A 12,566-nucleotide genomic window follows, 5' to 3' on the forward strand; every position below is an offset into this window, starting at 1 on the left:
GTATATTTTATGTTCCTCAATTGAGCAATTGCTACTACATATATAATGTACCAACCAACTTTTATCTCATTTAATTAATTTTCTCTAGACAGAAAATAGAAATAAAAGTCCCACCTCCACCCTCTCATGAATGACATCTAAGTTGGTTGTTCTAAGTTTCCAATGCTGAGCTGTATTCTCTATGACACCTAAGATTGTGGAAAAGCCTATAGTTATTTGATCATAAATAAAAGTGAAACATATACTTATTATACCAATCAACTAGGCATGGTATATAAATGGATCATAGCTTACAAGTTTTGTTTAATAAATCACCAATTTTGATGAGATCATCAAGATAGTTTTATTAAAACAATATTAATAGTTGCATTTTACAAAAAAAAGAAAAAAAATCATTAATTAAACTACCACCTCAAGTGTATTTTATAGCTTATTTTTGTCAAAATTAAATTTTTTACTATTCACTTTTTTCATCTACTTTTTATCACGAGTTATTGAAGGAGTACTCCAGAACTTCAGTTCAACCTATTCTGAACCGCTCATACCTCACACATGCTTATGTTTAATTTCTTGTTCTTAATTTGTAGCTATTCAGCAACCACATCCTCTGTCACATTGCAAAAAAGACTATATATATTGTATCATATAAATTATGATAGTCACATTTCTCCTATTGACCTATAAAGTCACATTATCAACATAAATGCCGATAAGGTTCGTCACTGTATAATACCAAATTATTTTTTTATATCACAGCTAATGAAAGAACTTGTGTAACAAGAAAGTTAAGTCTCAATAATAATAGGTACATAATAGAGGCCAATATACTTAGGGATGTAATACGGGTCTGATCAGTCGGACAATCAATTTTGCCCATATTTTTTTCAGAACGAATCAAAATTTTAAGTCTGTACCCTCTAATATGTTTGTTTTGTCCCGTCCTATATTTTGCGAACTTTTTCAAACGCAGACATGAATATAATTTTTTGCAACTGTTTAGACTAAAAAATTACAATGCCAACGCATATGCCCGCCTTCATTACAAAATTTTAAAACTAGCGCCCTACACAATGTTTGTTCCGCTCAGTCTCTTTTTTTTAGGACAAATTTAAACGGGACGGATATCTGTTTGCCACCCTAAATTAATTAGAGTAACTTTCTTAATGGCTATTTTAGTGTACTGAAATTCTTTTAACCTTGGAAATTCTTCTCACCTATAAGTCAACTTCTTTGTTGTAGACAGAAATGACCTTAATCTACTTTTGAAAAGACAAAACTTCGACCATGTCGCTTTCCATATTTTTAATTATAGTTGAACGGTTGGAACAAACTTAGTGTGAGAATAAATTTGAAGGGGGATGAATGGAACTAACTTTTCACTTTTTGTTTCCATCATATGATTCATGTTTTCTTAGGTGAAAATAAAAAACATTAACAAATATAGCAAAAATGATGAATAAAATAGTAGGGTCTTTAAGAAAATCACAAGATTTCTTCTATAAGTGTAACTAAATTAGAACTGTATGGAGATTTGATGTGTTGGATGCAGAATTGAACATAGAGCTCTCTACTTCTCTATATTTAAAGTGTGTAATTTTTGTCATTGAACTATTTGATAAAAAAACACAAGTCTTTAAATGAAAACTTGTTTATCATCTACTTTTTTTATCTTATTAATTATGACAAAGAAACATACATTTATATGAACTCAAATTCTGCATTGCTCATAGAATAGAAGTAGTTTTGTGTAATAAAGTGAGAAAAAGAAAGAAACAGGTGTGAACAGGTTGGTGTTGAACTTATGTGTCGATTTTTCATGGTACACAAAATCTAGACCATCAATATTTTGTTGCCTTAAGAAATAAATAATTCTGAATACCATAAATCTAAAGGGACCCGTTCCTTAAAGACAAAGATATGAACTAATGAGACAGGTATATTTAATTGTGTTTTTAGTTTTTGAAATCTATTTATATAAAATAATATTGAAAAAGTAACTAGTAGTAGAATAAAACAATAACATATAAATGCAGAAATAACAACAATAATGTGCAAATATAATTTCATAAATCTAAAACAAAAATACAAGTCCAAATAATAATTTTCAACAAGTAAAATTGAAATATTACTCACAAAATTGACTGCAAAACCAGCACATATATATTTATAAAAATAAGCTAACTTCTAAAAGCAATTGAAGCACCCAAATTGTAAGAGAAACCTATTTCAAAGGGGAGACACTATACTGCACCCTGTATATGACACTTTTGCACAAAAAATAATGCCTTTCAATGTCTTGAAAGCTCACAACTTATAAAATTAATCAAACCAAAAATACATCATGTAGTGGCAGTCACCGTGGAAGAAATCACTATTTGATGACGATTGAATTTCCTCGCTTACTCATCTTTTGATGAACTGGTGTATCTGCTTCCATTATCCAACGAGGTTACGTTGGATGAAGAACTAGATGAAACAGAGCTGCCAACAGGAACAGCATTGGAGTTGTTTTGTGATGTGTTTCTCTGTGGATTGTTGTTAGTTGCAGCGTTACTCCCCTCCTCTGCTAGTCTTTTCATAAGGTTCATGATTGTTGGAACAAACTTGGTGGACAAGGAAATGAGTCCCGGAAGCTGAAAGCAAAAAATAATTATAAAGATCAAGCAGGCAATAAAGGCCTCATAACTGGCTATAGGTTGCAAACAAGCTCAAGCAGGCAAGGGAGACAATAAATGTGAACATTGGGATAGAAGATTAAATTATAAAGATCATAATAAAATATACTCACTATTCCATGGCTAAATTCACCAGCAATGTTAAGTTGCACCCACAGGGCTTTCACGAGAAGAAAAACAACAAAGATGACACCCAAATACAAAGGATTTCTGCCACATAGAATGCCAAACTTGGGTTAGATCAATTGAATAATACAAAAGTGAAGAGATTTTTCTATATGATTTATGTCCAACACATACGACATTTATTTATTTTAAAGTTACTAATTTCTTGCTAAAGGAGAGAAAGATGCAGAAGTGCAGAAGTGCAAATGAAAACAAACAAAATATAAATTAAATAAAGCAAGAAATAGCCATCAATTTAGTACAGTTGACACGCACTTTAGAAGGGTCATAAATTCATTGAATCCCAAAATAACCAAAGCGAGTATTGCCCATGGGGGAGGTAGCCAGTTGTTATTGCGCTTGTTGGCCTCCTGAAAATGCAACAAAAAAATTGCATCAGTAAGAGCGGAAAACTTGTTATTGCGATTGTAAGAAATCATAGAGCATGAAAACATATCCAGCATAGATGGCTCCAGCTAAAAATTTCAAACATATAATTTCCAAAAAAAAATATCATAGGATTTGAACTTTTATTAATTTTGTTGCAACCGATTTTCCATTTTCTGCCTAAGGAACTTTCAAAATCTCTTTAAAAAAATGGGAAACATCATACCTGTGCAGAAATGGCTTGAGAAACACTATACTCTGTCTCCATTTTGAACTGCCTCCACAAAGATTTGCACTGGACAGGTGTAATCAGTGTCTTAGTTGGTGGAATCTGCAAAGAAAATACGTTCACAACAACTGATCAGTGCCCAAGATAGAAAATGCTCTCCAGCATCACTCTAGGACCCCAAACAGGGTAGCAGTAGCAGTATTGAGGCCCGACATATATACTCATGTCAAAACTTCTAGAGATGGATTCCTACTACCCCAATCACAACACTATATGATGCCAATTTATCAATCACTCATTTTGTCTATTACAACTGCAAATAGCGACGACAAATAATGCACCTGTTCCCAACTGCTAGTAGCTAGCGGATCAGCCGCAGTAATACTCCTATCTCTAACAGCACCGCTTGATGAATCCAGCAATGTAACTGCTAATGTTTTCTCAATATTATCTTTATCACCATCATCCAAACGAAGTGCAGCCATAACAGATAGTAACTTCAAAGACTGCAAAGAGTTAAATTTGATTAAAAAGCTAACAAACTGCAATGCAAATTCCGTAGCGAAATAATATTTGTAATCATGTCATACAGCAGAGCGAGCAGTTTTAGTGATAGCTCGAATATCTTCTTTCCCCGTCCAAACACGAGGCATTGATTCGGAATCATGACTAAATAACATTGTAAACCTGTTTTCAAATTTAAGATGAGTGTCACTGAAGTAAACTTCAGAAGGGTAAAAAAGTGAACTTCCATGATGCAGAAGGTTTAGTACCTGTCCTTCATACGGATCAGAACCCTTCCAGCTTCTTCCTTAGCCTTTCCTTCTACGACACCTTTTGCAAAATCCTCTAAACTCAAAATCATGTTCTGTCTTGTTTCTTCATCCATATCAAATGCATTAAGCGCAGCAGAGAACCCTAAAACTGCTGATGCCATCTCACGCTTAAGAAGGCTCCTTATTGATGGCCAAGTATCACTATTAGCTCCATCCAAAAGAGCTTCAACTGGGCCAGATAAAGCTAGTTTCAGTTTTTCCTGCAACAGTATTACTATTAGAAAACTTCCCAAGAGGTTAGTTATTCAACTTACAAACCTTTATTCAAATCCTAAGAATCTAAATTTACAATCCAAATACTATAAGCTAAATTTACAATCCAAATACTATAAGCTAATATCCATATATCCTAACAATATAAAATTTGAAATACTAGCATAATTACTAATCACGAAAGACAGTCACTTAAAGATTCATAAGCCATAAATAATTAATTCTGAATACAAACCTCATATGAAGAAACAAGTTCAGAAATCTTAGCTTCACGCACGGATGCAACGTGTGCATCAATATCACGCAACAGTTTCTCTCGTACTTTAGATGTATCCCAATTTGCTACTTCAATAACAACATCTGCAGTGATGGTATATCATGTTACTCAGCTGAATAACAATATTCATACTTGCAACAGCCATTATCAAGATAACTTCTCAGGCAGTAAATCAGTAGAATGAACCAAAATGCAGTAAATGTGATCCCATCCAACACCAAATCAATCATTGTTTGTATACAATCTGCTTCATGTGTATCCATGTGCTCTAATTTCCGTTTTCAGTGTATCTCATTACATGTTTAGGACCTTCATCGTATTTTATGTTCACTAATAAACAGCATAAAGAAATTTTTCATTACCTGCACATGCTTCATCAAATTGAGCCACACAAGACCCAATGCAACTATTAGCAGCTGCAGAAAACCTTTCCCCTCCTTTCAAAGCCTTTTCGAGTGAATCCTTAAATTTTTCCAAAGTTCCAGATCTAATATGTCCCAGTGCAGATTGGTACGCTGGTTGGACAAGCTGGCCAATTGAAAAGGTGTTACATACCCTTATATACCACATAAATCATCTTTACAAATCTACAAAATCTTTAAAGACAAAGAAGGTAACAATCCAGTATCTAAAATGGCCATTTTCATTAAATAATCAAATAATTTATGTTTATGAAAAAAGAAAGATTTAATGACCATGATTTCTAAGAGCCGGGCTAAGAAAAATTACTTGCAACAATTTATCTTGAAGTTGCTTTTGTTTTGCAGTTCTCACGCCTTCATCAAAATAAGTAGCCTCGGCGTCATACCTAGATTAAAAGAAAATGAAATAACTCAATTAACCATCAGTCCTCGTTCTTAAATGATGCAACAACATGTAACATCGAGATAGCAAACTATAAGGCGACAGTTTTCATGAAACTAACAAACTGAGCCAGTAAGAATATAGGTGTCACATAAACTGGACTATACTCACTCTGACAAACCAGCATGAAGGAGAGAGTTGATCTTTTTCCCAAATCCAGGAATAGGATTAGATTGCACAGTCTCTTCCAATTGACACCATTCCTGAGTGAAAGTTGCAAGTTACTTCCACAGCATTAGTAACTGACGATGTCAAAAAGTTGGAGAAATATACAAAAATAAATGTTCATACCTCATTTGCAACAAAAGCGGCATATTTCTCATTGGCAATTTCTTCACAACGTACAGTTGCAACCATAACCTAAAAGAGAGTTGACCCTACAATGGTTAATAAAATAAATATACATTTGAGCAAATGCAGCAACATTGCAGCATGTATATTAGTTAACCTTGTGTGCAGGAAGGTCGAGATCTTTGTTTTCCTTAATGACTTTCCATATTTGCTGAGAGCTAAAAGAAAATCCAGAAGCAGGAACTGCTCCACGTCGGTCCCCTGCTAGGCCACCAGGAGCAATAGACTGATGAAAGCGTTGCCTCAAATTGGCAACCTGCATTTAAATCATGTCAACACAAAAAATATATGCAAGTTAGCTAGTAATGGATATTTTTTAAACCAAAAGAATCTGTTTTCAATAACAATCCCAAATATATACTATAACTCATACATACATATTAAGTTGCAAGGAACATTAACAAAGATGCAGATATGGATATGCAAACACCCAAAAATCCTAACAATGGGTCAGTCAATACAATCAGCAAGTAAACCAGAATGAAATTGGTGTGCCATTCATACCTGCTCTCTAAATTGCTCTTCCTTTTCTTCATAACTAGAAAGTGCAACAACTTCAACCTGGTCATTTGTTGCCAAGCAAAGAGTTAATATAAACAAAAACTAACAATGAAGTTTTGTTACACACATGAGATCATCAATAAGATTAGCAATGTGAAAGAAAAAAGGCATTTACGTTGAAAAATTCGCTTAATGGGGTTTCTAGGTGGGCCTGTGGTTTAGGAACAGAGTCCCATATCTGCAGAGTACAAAAATAAAGCAAGAAAGGTCAGAAAAATTTATATAACAATTTAAAAAATATCATATCATGGTGAAAGCATTGCACTACCTTCTGAATATCTTCTCGCAAAACAGGTTCTAAATTTTCAAGCGGTGTCTATAAAAGAAGAAGGTTAATTGTATCAACACAAATTAAACTGTATAGAATTACCAAGTACAAGCTTTAAAATAGTTAGAAAAAATAATATGAAAACTTTTTGCTTACATACCCTTGTTTTATCACGTATGACAAACAGCATTGTTGTTTTGCGCGGACTAAACAATCTCATCATAACCTGAAAGTATATAATCAATAAATGACAAGTTTTGATTCAAGATAACTGCTTCCACCTAATAGGTTGCTGACAAAAGATACCTGAAAGACGGTTTTCAAAAGAGGCTTATTTGCAGCTTGCTCACGGCCAATGTCATGGCACCACCTTTACAAGCATTGCAGAAAGAGAAAATTAGTTGCGGAAAGAAAAAATCAACTACAAAAACATCAAAAAAAACAAGTACAAGCTACTAAACAAACTTCAAACGTTTTGAAATTAGTTGGTACAGAAGATATCTCAATGAAGAAGAGGGGGGAAACTCACATGTTTATTAACACAATATCTGAGACAGCGAGAGCAAACAGAGCACTCTGCTTTTCGAATGCAGTATCATCCTGAGAGAGAGAAAATTTCAGCATACAAGGAAACAACCAAAGAATTACCCATTTCCCATCCTTAGTTCAAAGTTAGTCAATGGCAGAGACTTATGGTTCGAATAATAATAAGTCCTAGCTATGGACAATTCCCAGCCCACACAGTGCAAACAGAGGATTATAATTATTATGGAACTCTTTGTTCATTTCACACCTCATAAAATTAAGAGACAGATAAAAGTGAAGCTTTCGTCTAACAACTTCCATTAAAAATAAGCTAAAAGAACGTTACTTTGCAAGGGAAAAATGGATGTTAAAAAGGGAAGTTGCACTCAGCTCCTCTGAGGTATGTTTAAATGACAAACACGCCATTTCTTATTTTAAGCAAACACTCGCCGTCCTAATTTATAGGAGAAATTTCATTCATGCACCTCCATTTAGGTCTGTTTAAATGTCACACTCCCTCCATTTTTAACAAAACAAGGGAAGGTCGTATGAGTGTAACTGGGGATATCAATGTCTTTTACAAAATAGAGGGGTTGCATGTGTATTTTTTATACATATCTTGAGGTAGGTATGTACCTTATATTCATAATAAATTAAATCTTGAATAATAAGACATCAGATACTCCATGAAGACATGAATTTCTATGATAAATGTTTCTATGTTCTATAGGGACTAGAGACCCGTTGGCATATATGCATTACTGATTTTAAAAAATAAATAAGATGTCAGCAATAGTCACTAAAATGTCATCACTTGTAATATCTAAGTTAAGGTATAACAATAGTAATCAAAACATTTTCCCAATAGGCGGGGTCAGTCAACGGATAGAACAAAACCATGGCGTTCGAGATAAGGGTTAACAAATGAAAAACACCTCTCCACGTTCTCTTCCATCTGTGCCCTCCAAATCCATCACAAGCGTACAAGGCTCTATGCCAGCACATCTAGCCATCCAGATTCCTTTGGTTGTTTGAGACCTGAAAACAAGCACATAACATCTGTTACCACCCTTTATGTTGAGCAAGGCTAATGTGATGTATAGATATTGCAAGATTATACCTTCCCTTAAAAGCATCCATCTCTCTGAAATTGGTATTAAACAAATTATTCAATAGTGTGCTCTTGCCTGCCCAGTGCAAAGAAAACAACAAATTAGACAGTAGAAAGAACCGTCTATTGGATATAGTTCACATCTCATTAGTAATAAACTAAAGCAAATACAGAAGAATGTAAACACAATGAATAAAAAATCTCAAAAGAGTAAAGATAAGAGCTAAAAGAAACTGAACCATCAGAAAGGAGTTAGATAGATAATAAACTCATAAACCATGTCAAATTCAAATAGAATTTATTACCAAAAATTACATCATAAGGTATAAACTAGGAATCTAGCTTTCCATGAATCTGAAATAACAATCACCTCAAGCATTCAATATCAAGAAAAAAATATCCTAATTACAACATAATCTCAAGGGAAAACAAAGACTACTAAAATAAATCATGAAATCCAATAAACTTATGAAGGAAAGAAAAAACAAATAAAAGTATGAATGCAAGAAATTTTACCACTACTCTGTGGCCCCATAATAGAAACTACAGCATATGAAAGCCCACATTCCGCCAATTTCACCTCCTTCATAAACTTGTCAATCCCAGTAGCATTGAATACACCATCTCCATCAATTAGTTGAGTTGAACAACAAGTATCATTAGTAGCTGCATAAGCAAATACTCACAATGTTAGTCGGGGAAAAATCAAACAAACTTGAGATCCACAAGCATAACAGAAATCTTATAGTGTGATTGCATTCGAAGCACTATACTATAAAAAATCAATAGCGAGAACACATTTAACCAGAACAACCTAAACTCTACATGATCATTGATCATCCAGCTCCATTGAAAAATAACAATTCCACAACCTTCTAATTAACATTCTCTTTATTAATATTAACTCCTCTTCAATTAGAAATCATCATAATTAACAACCTAAACCTTAACCTTGGATCCATCAATCAATTTATTTATCCATAAACAGAACACAAATTTTGGATCAAGTTATCAAACTCAATCACATTCAAATAACTAATTTCCAAAAATCCAAAGCAGAAACAACCACAATAATAATAAATAAAAACAACGGTTGGAGAAAAAAAAAAGCATACAAACAAAACAAAAAACGCACGCAAGAGTAACAGTTAGTTTCCATAAATACCCAGAAACTTTGATGGGAGTTAGAAAAGGGGAAACTGACAAAAACAATAAAATTGTATATATGAATTGGATCAGAAATCGGAAAAGCATGAAATTGAATTGAAATTGGATCGGGATTGAGAAGCATACCCATTAGAGCGTGGAAATGGAAACGATGATTATTGATGAGAAATGAGATTGAAAGAGAGAGAAAAGCAATGAGCGATCGAAAGAGAGAAGAGAAGAGGCTCTCACAAAGCCATTACCATTAGCATCATAAACATTAACACACACGTATACTTTCTTTTTTCACTTTTTTTTTCTCCTTTTCTTTTCTTGTTAGTATTTATTATTGAATTTTTTCTATTTCTTTCATGTTGAGATAGAATTGAGAATTTGAAAATAATTTTTGGAATTCTACTATTTAACTTTTTTTTATTTTCTATTTCTATATACATGGAACAATTAATTAATTATAATTTAAAATATACTATGTACGAAAAAAAATACTAGGTACACTCAGACAATTTTGTTTTACATCAATATGTCTATTAAAAATATACTATTTTGTTAAATCATCTATTTGTATTTTTTTTTCATGTTGAGATATAATTGAAAATTTAAAAATAATTTTTGGAATGCTGCTATTTAATTTTTTTTTTACTTCATATTTTTATATATATGGAACAATTAATTAATTATGATTTAAAATAAAGTTTAAAAGTAGTACACTGACGTGTAAAATGATTTTACACGTACAATCAGTCAAAATTCTCACATTTATCATGTCATATTAGTATTTTAAAAATAAAACTGTGTTTTATTGTGATACATGTCTTTTATTGATTGAAAATGTAAAATATTTTCTCCTTAAAATATACTATGTACGAAAATCAAACAAAAAAATACTCAGGAAAAATTAGTTTTACATTAATATATCTAATAAAAATATACTATTTTGTTAAATCATCTATTTGTATTGTTGACTTAATTGCAATTATAGTTCTCATATTGTGTTTTTTTTTATTTTGATCCCTTCATTTTTAAAATTACGATTTTGGTCCTTCTTTTAAATTTTTTTTTGAAGAAAAGACAAAAATATGAATTAATTTTACAGAAAAAAATAAAATATAGGGGCAAAATTTGCATAGAAAACTTTAAAATAGTATTTAAAATAGAGTAATCAAAATAAAAATAAAATAAAATAGGATGACTAAAGTTGCAACTAAACCTTATATTTTTTTTAAAAATAAAATTTAAATAATAAAATTTTATTAAATGGTGATATAAAATTTGTTTTGGACTGGGCCGATATCTGACTCAGTTGGACTAAGGCCCAAATCTCTCTCAGCCCATGGGGCGCTCCTCCTCGGCACTTGACCTACTAAGGCCCATATCTCTCTCGGCCCATGGGATGTTCCTCGGTACATGGTCCTAAGCACGTCACTCGGACTAGATGTCTGTCAGCCTCGCATAAGCACGCGGCCTTCAGCCGGGCGGGATAGAACCCGAGCAACGCCACTTGTCCGATTTCGGAAAGGCGCTCCTTGCAAGCACATCCGTCTGTTTCTTTCGCCAAGGACCCTCCTCGTAGGGTTCCTTCACTCTCAATCCTCCAGATAAGGCGGAGTCCACGCGCTCCCTAAAAGTTCGCGTCTCCCCCTTAAACTTCGGAGTGGTTAACCCAAGATGGAGACCATGTGTTGGTCTCCACTACACACGTAGGATCCTGGCAGTCTCCGAATTGAGTTTGGGTATCCAGTCAAATAGCGAGACCTTGGCCCAGCGTTGGGGCTATAAATACCTTATTTCACTAGAGGGTCAGGTAACATCATTCTTTTTCTTCTTACCTTGACTTGCGCTCAGATTGCTCTTTCTTTTCACTTAGGCATCGGAGTACCTTGTAGGTACACTCTCCCAGTTCACTGAAGATTTCATCCATTGCAGGCCACGAAAATCCATCTAATCAAATACGATCAAAATTATTTTACACTGACATGTTTAAAATATAAAATTTCGTGAAAGACAACTGTATTTCATTTCTATCATTAAAAATATAAAATACTTAAATTTGTCAATTTTTTTAAAAAAGACTCCTTAATGTTATAAAAAATTGTGACATAATAATGTCAAACAGTAAGATTAAATTTAAAATAAAAACATATATATGTGAGTTAAGTTAATGTCTATCAAAAAATATTTAATCTTATTTAATAAATACAATAATATTATTATTAATATTTATATAGAAAATAATAATATATTATTATTAGTTAAAGAATGTTGAAACCTTCAAATAGGGGAGGAGTGGCGGTGAAGATGGGCCCACCCAGTGGCCGCCCACACATGAATTTGTATTGCCTTTCGGCAGGCTTTTGAGCGCGTGAAAAAGAATTTTATTTTCTCTCATCATTCTTTCATCATGCAAATCAAATAAATAACAAACAAATGCATTTTTTGTTGGTCACACATTGTTGCTTTCGGTTCATCCTTGTTGTGTTTCATTTCATATCACAATTCCCCCACATGCCTATACTCCATTTTATATTTAAAGAGAATTTTGGACTCAGTTGCAACATTTAATTTAAAAAAAAAAAAACATATGACTCAGTTGATGAAAACTATTTAAACCGCTTAATGTAAAAGTGGAGAAGTCTCTCTTTATATGTTAGTAAACAGAAGCTAATAGTTCAAATTTTGGTGTTACATCATCCATGTCTTCTTTTTTTAAGTAGAGATTAAAATTAGATATTTGAGGTCTTTGGCAAAGAATTTCTTTTAAAGAGATATAGATTAGGAGAATGGGACTTGAGCATAAGCACCGACTTATTGGTGGAAAGATTTGAATGAAATATAATTTGAAACTTAGAACTTTCATTAAATTTGGTTATCTTCAAGGTTAAGAAAAATTATTGGTATAGTTCACGGAACTAAATTTTGGAGTGATTGGTATTATGATAG

At 32.9% G+C, this 12,566-nt stretch overlaps 1 protein-coding gene across 1 annotated transcript; it reads right to left on the reverse strand.

Moving 5' to 3' along the window:
* Window positions 1-2,036: 2,036 nt before the first annotated feature.
* Window positions 2,037-9,932, reverse strand: LOC131616267 (protein ROOT HAIR DEFECTIVE 3-like). Its single transcript, XM_058887548.1, has 23 exons — window positions 9,756-9,932; window positions 8,979-9,128; window positions 8,472-8,538; window positions 8,287-8,389; window positions 7,356-7,426; window positions 7,133-7,196; window positions 6,987-7,052; window positions 6,827-6,874; window positions 6,674-6,736; window positions 6,502-6,558; window positions 6,095-6,253; window positions 5,938-6,006; window positions 5,758-5,849; window positions 5,512-5,590; window positions 5,145-5,310; window positions 4,741-4,865; window positions 4,230-4,492; window positions 4,047-4,143; window positions 3,798-3,962; window positions 3,454-3,558; window positions 3,117-3,211; window positions 2,789-2,885; window positions 2,037-2,633 (listed from the first exon to the last, which is right to left on the reverse strand). The coding sequence occupies exons 1-23, from the start codon at window positions 9,757-9,759 to the stop codon at window positions 2,400-2,402; spliced, it is 2,439 nt and encodes an 812-aa protein (XP_058743531.1). The 5' UTR covers window positions 9,760-9,932; the 3' UTR covers window positions 2,037-2,399.
* Window positions 9,933-12,566: the final 2,634 nt, after the last annotated feature.

The sequence above is a fragment of the Vicia villosa genome, linkage group LG7 (genome assembly GCF_029867415.1).
Source record: "Vicia villosa cultivar HV-30 ecotype Madison, WI linkage group LG7, Vvil1.0, whole genome shotgun sequence".
Classification (NCBI taxonomy): Eukaryota; Viridiplantae; Streptophyta; class Magnoliopsida; order Fabales; family Fabaceae; genus Vicia; species Vicia villosa.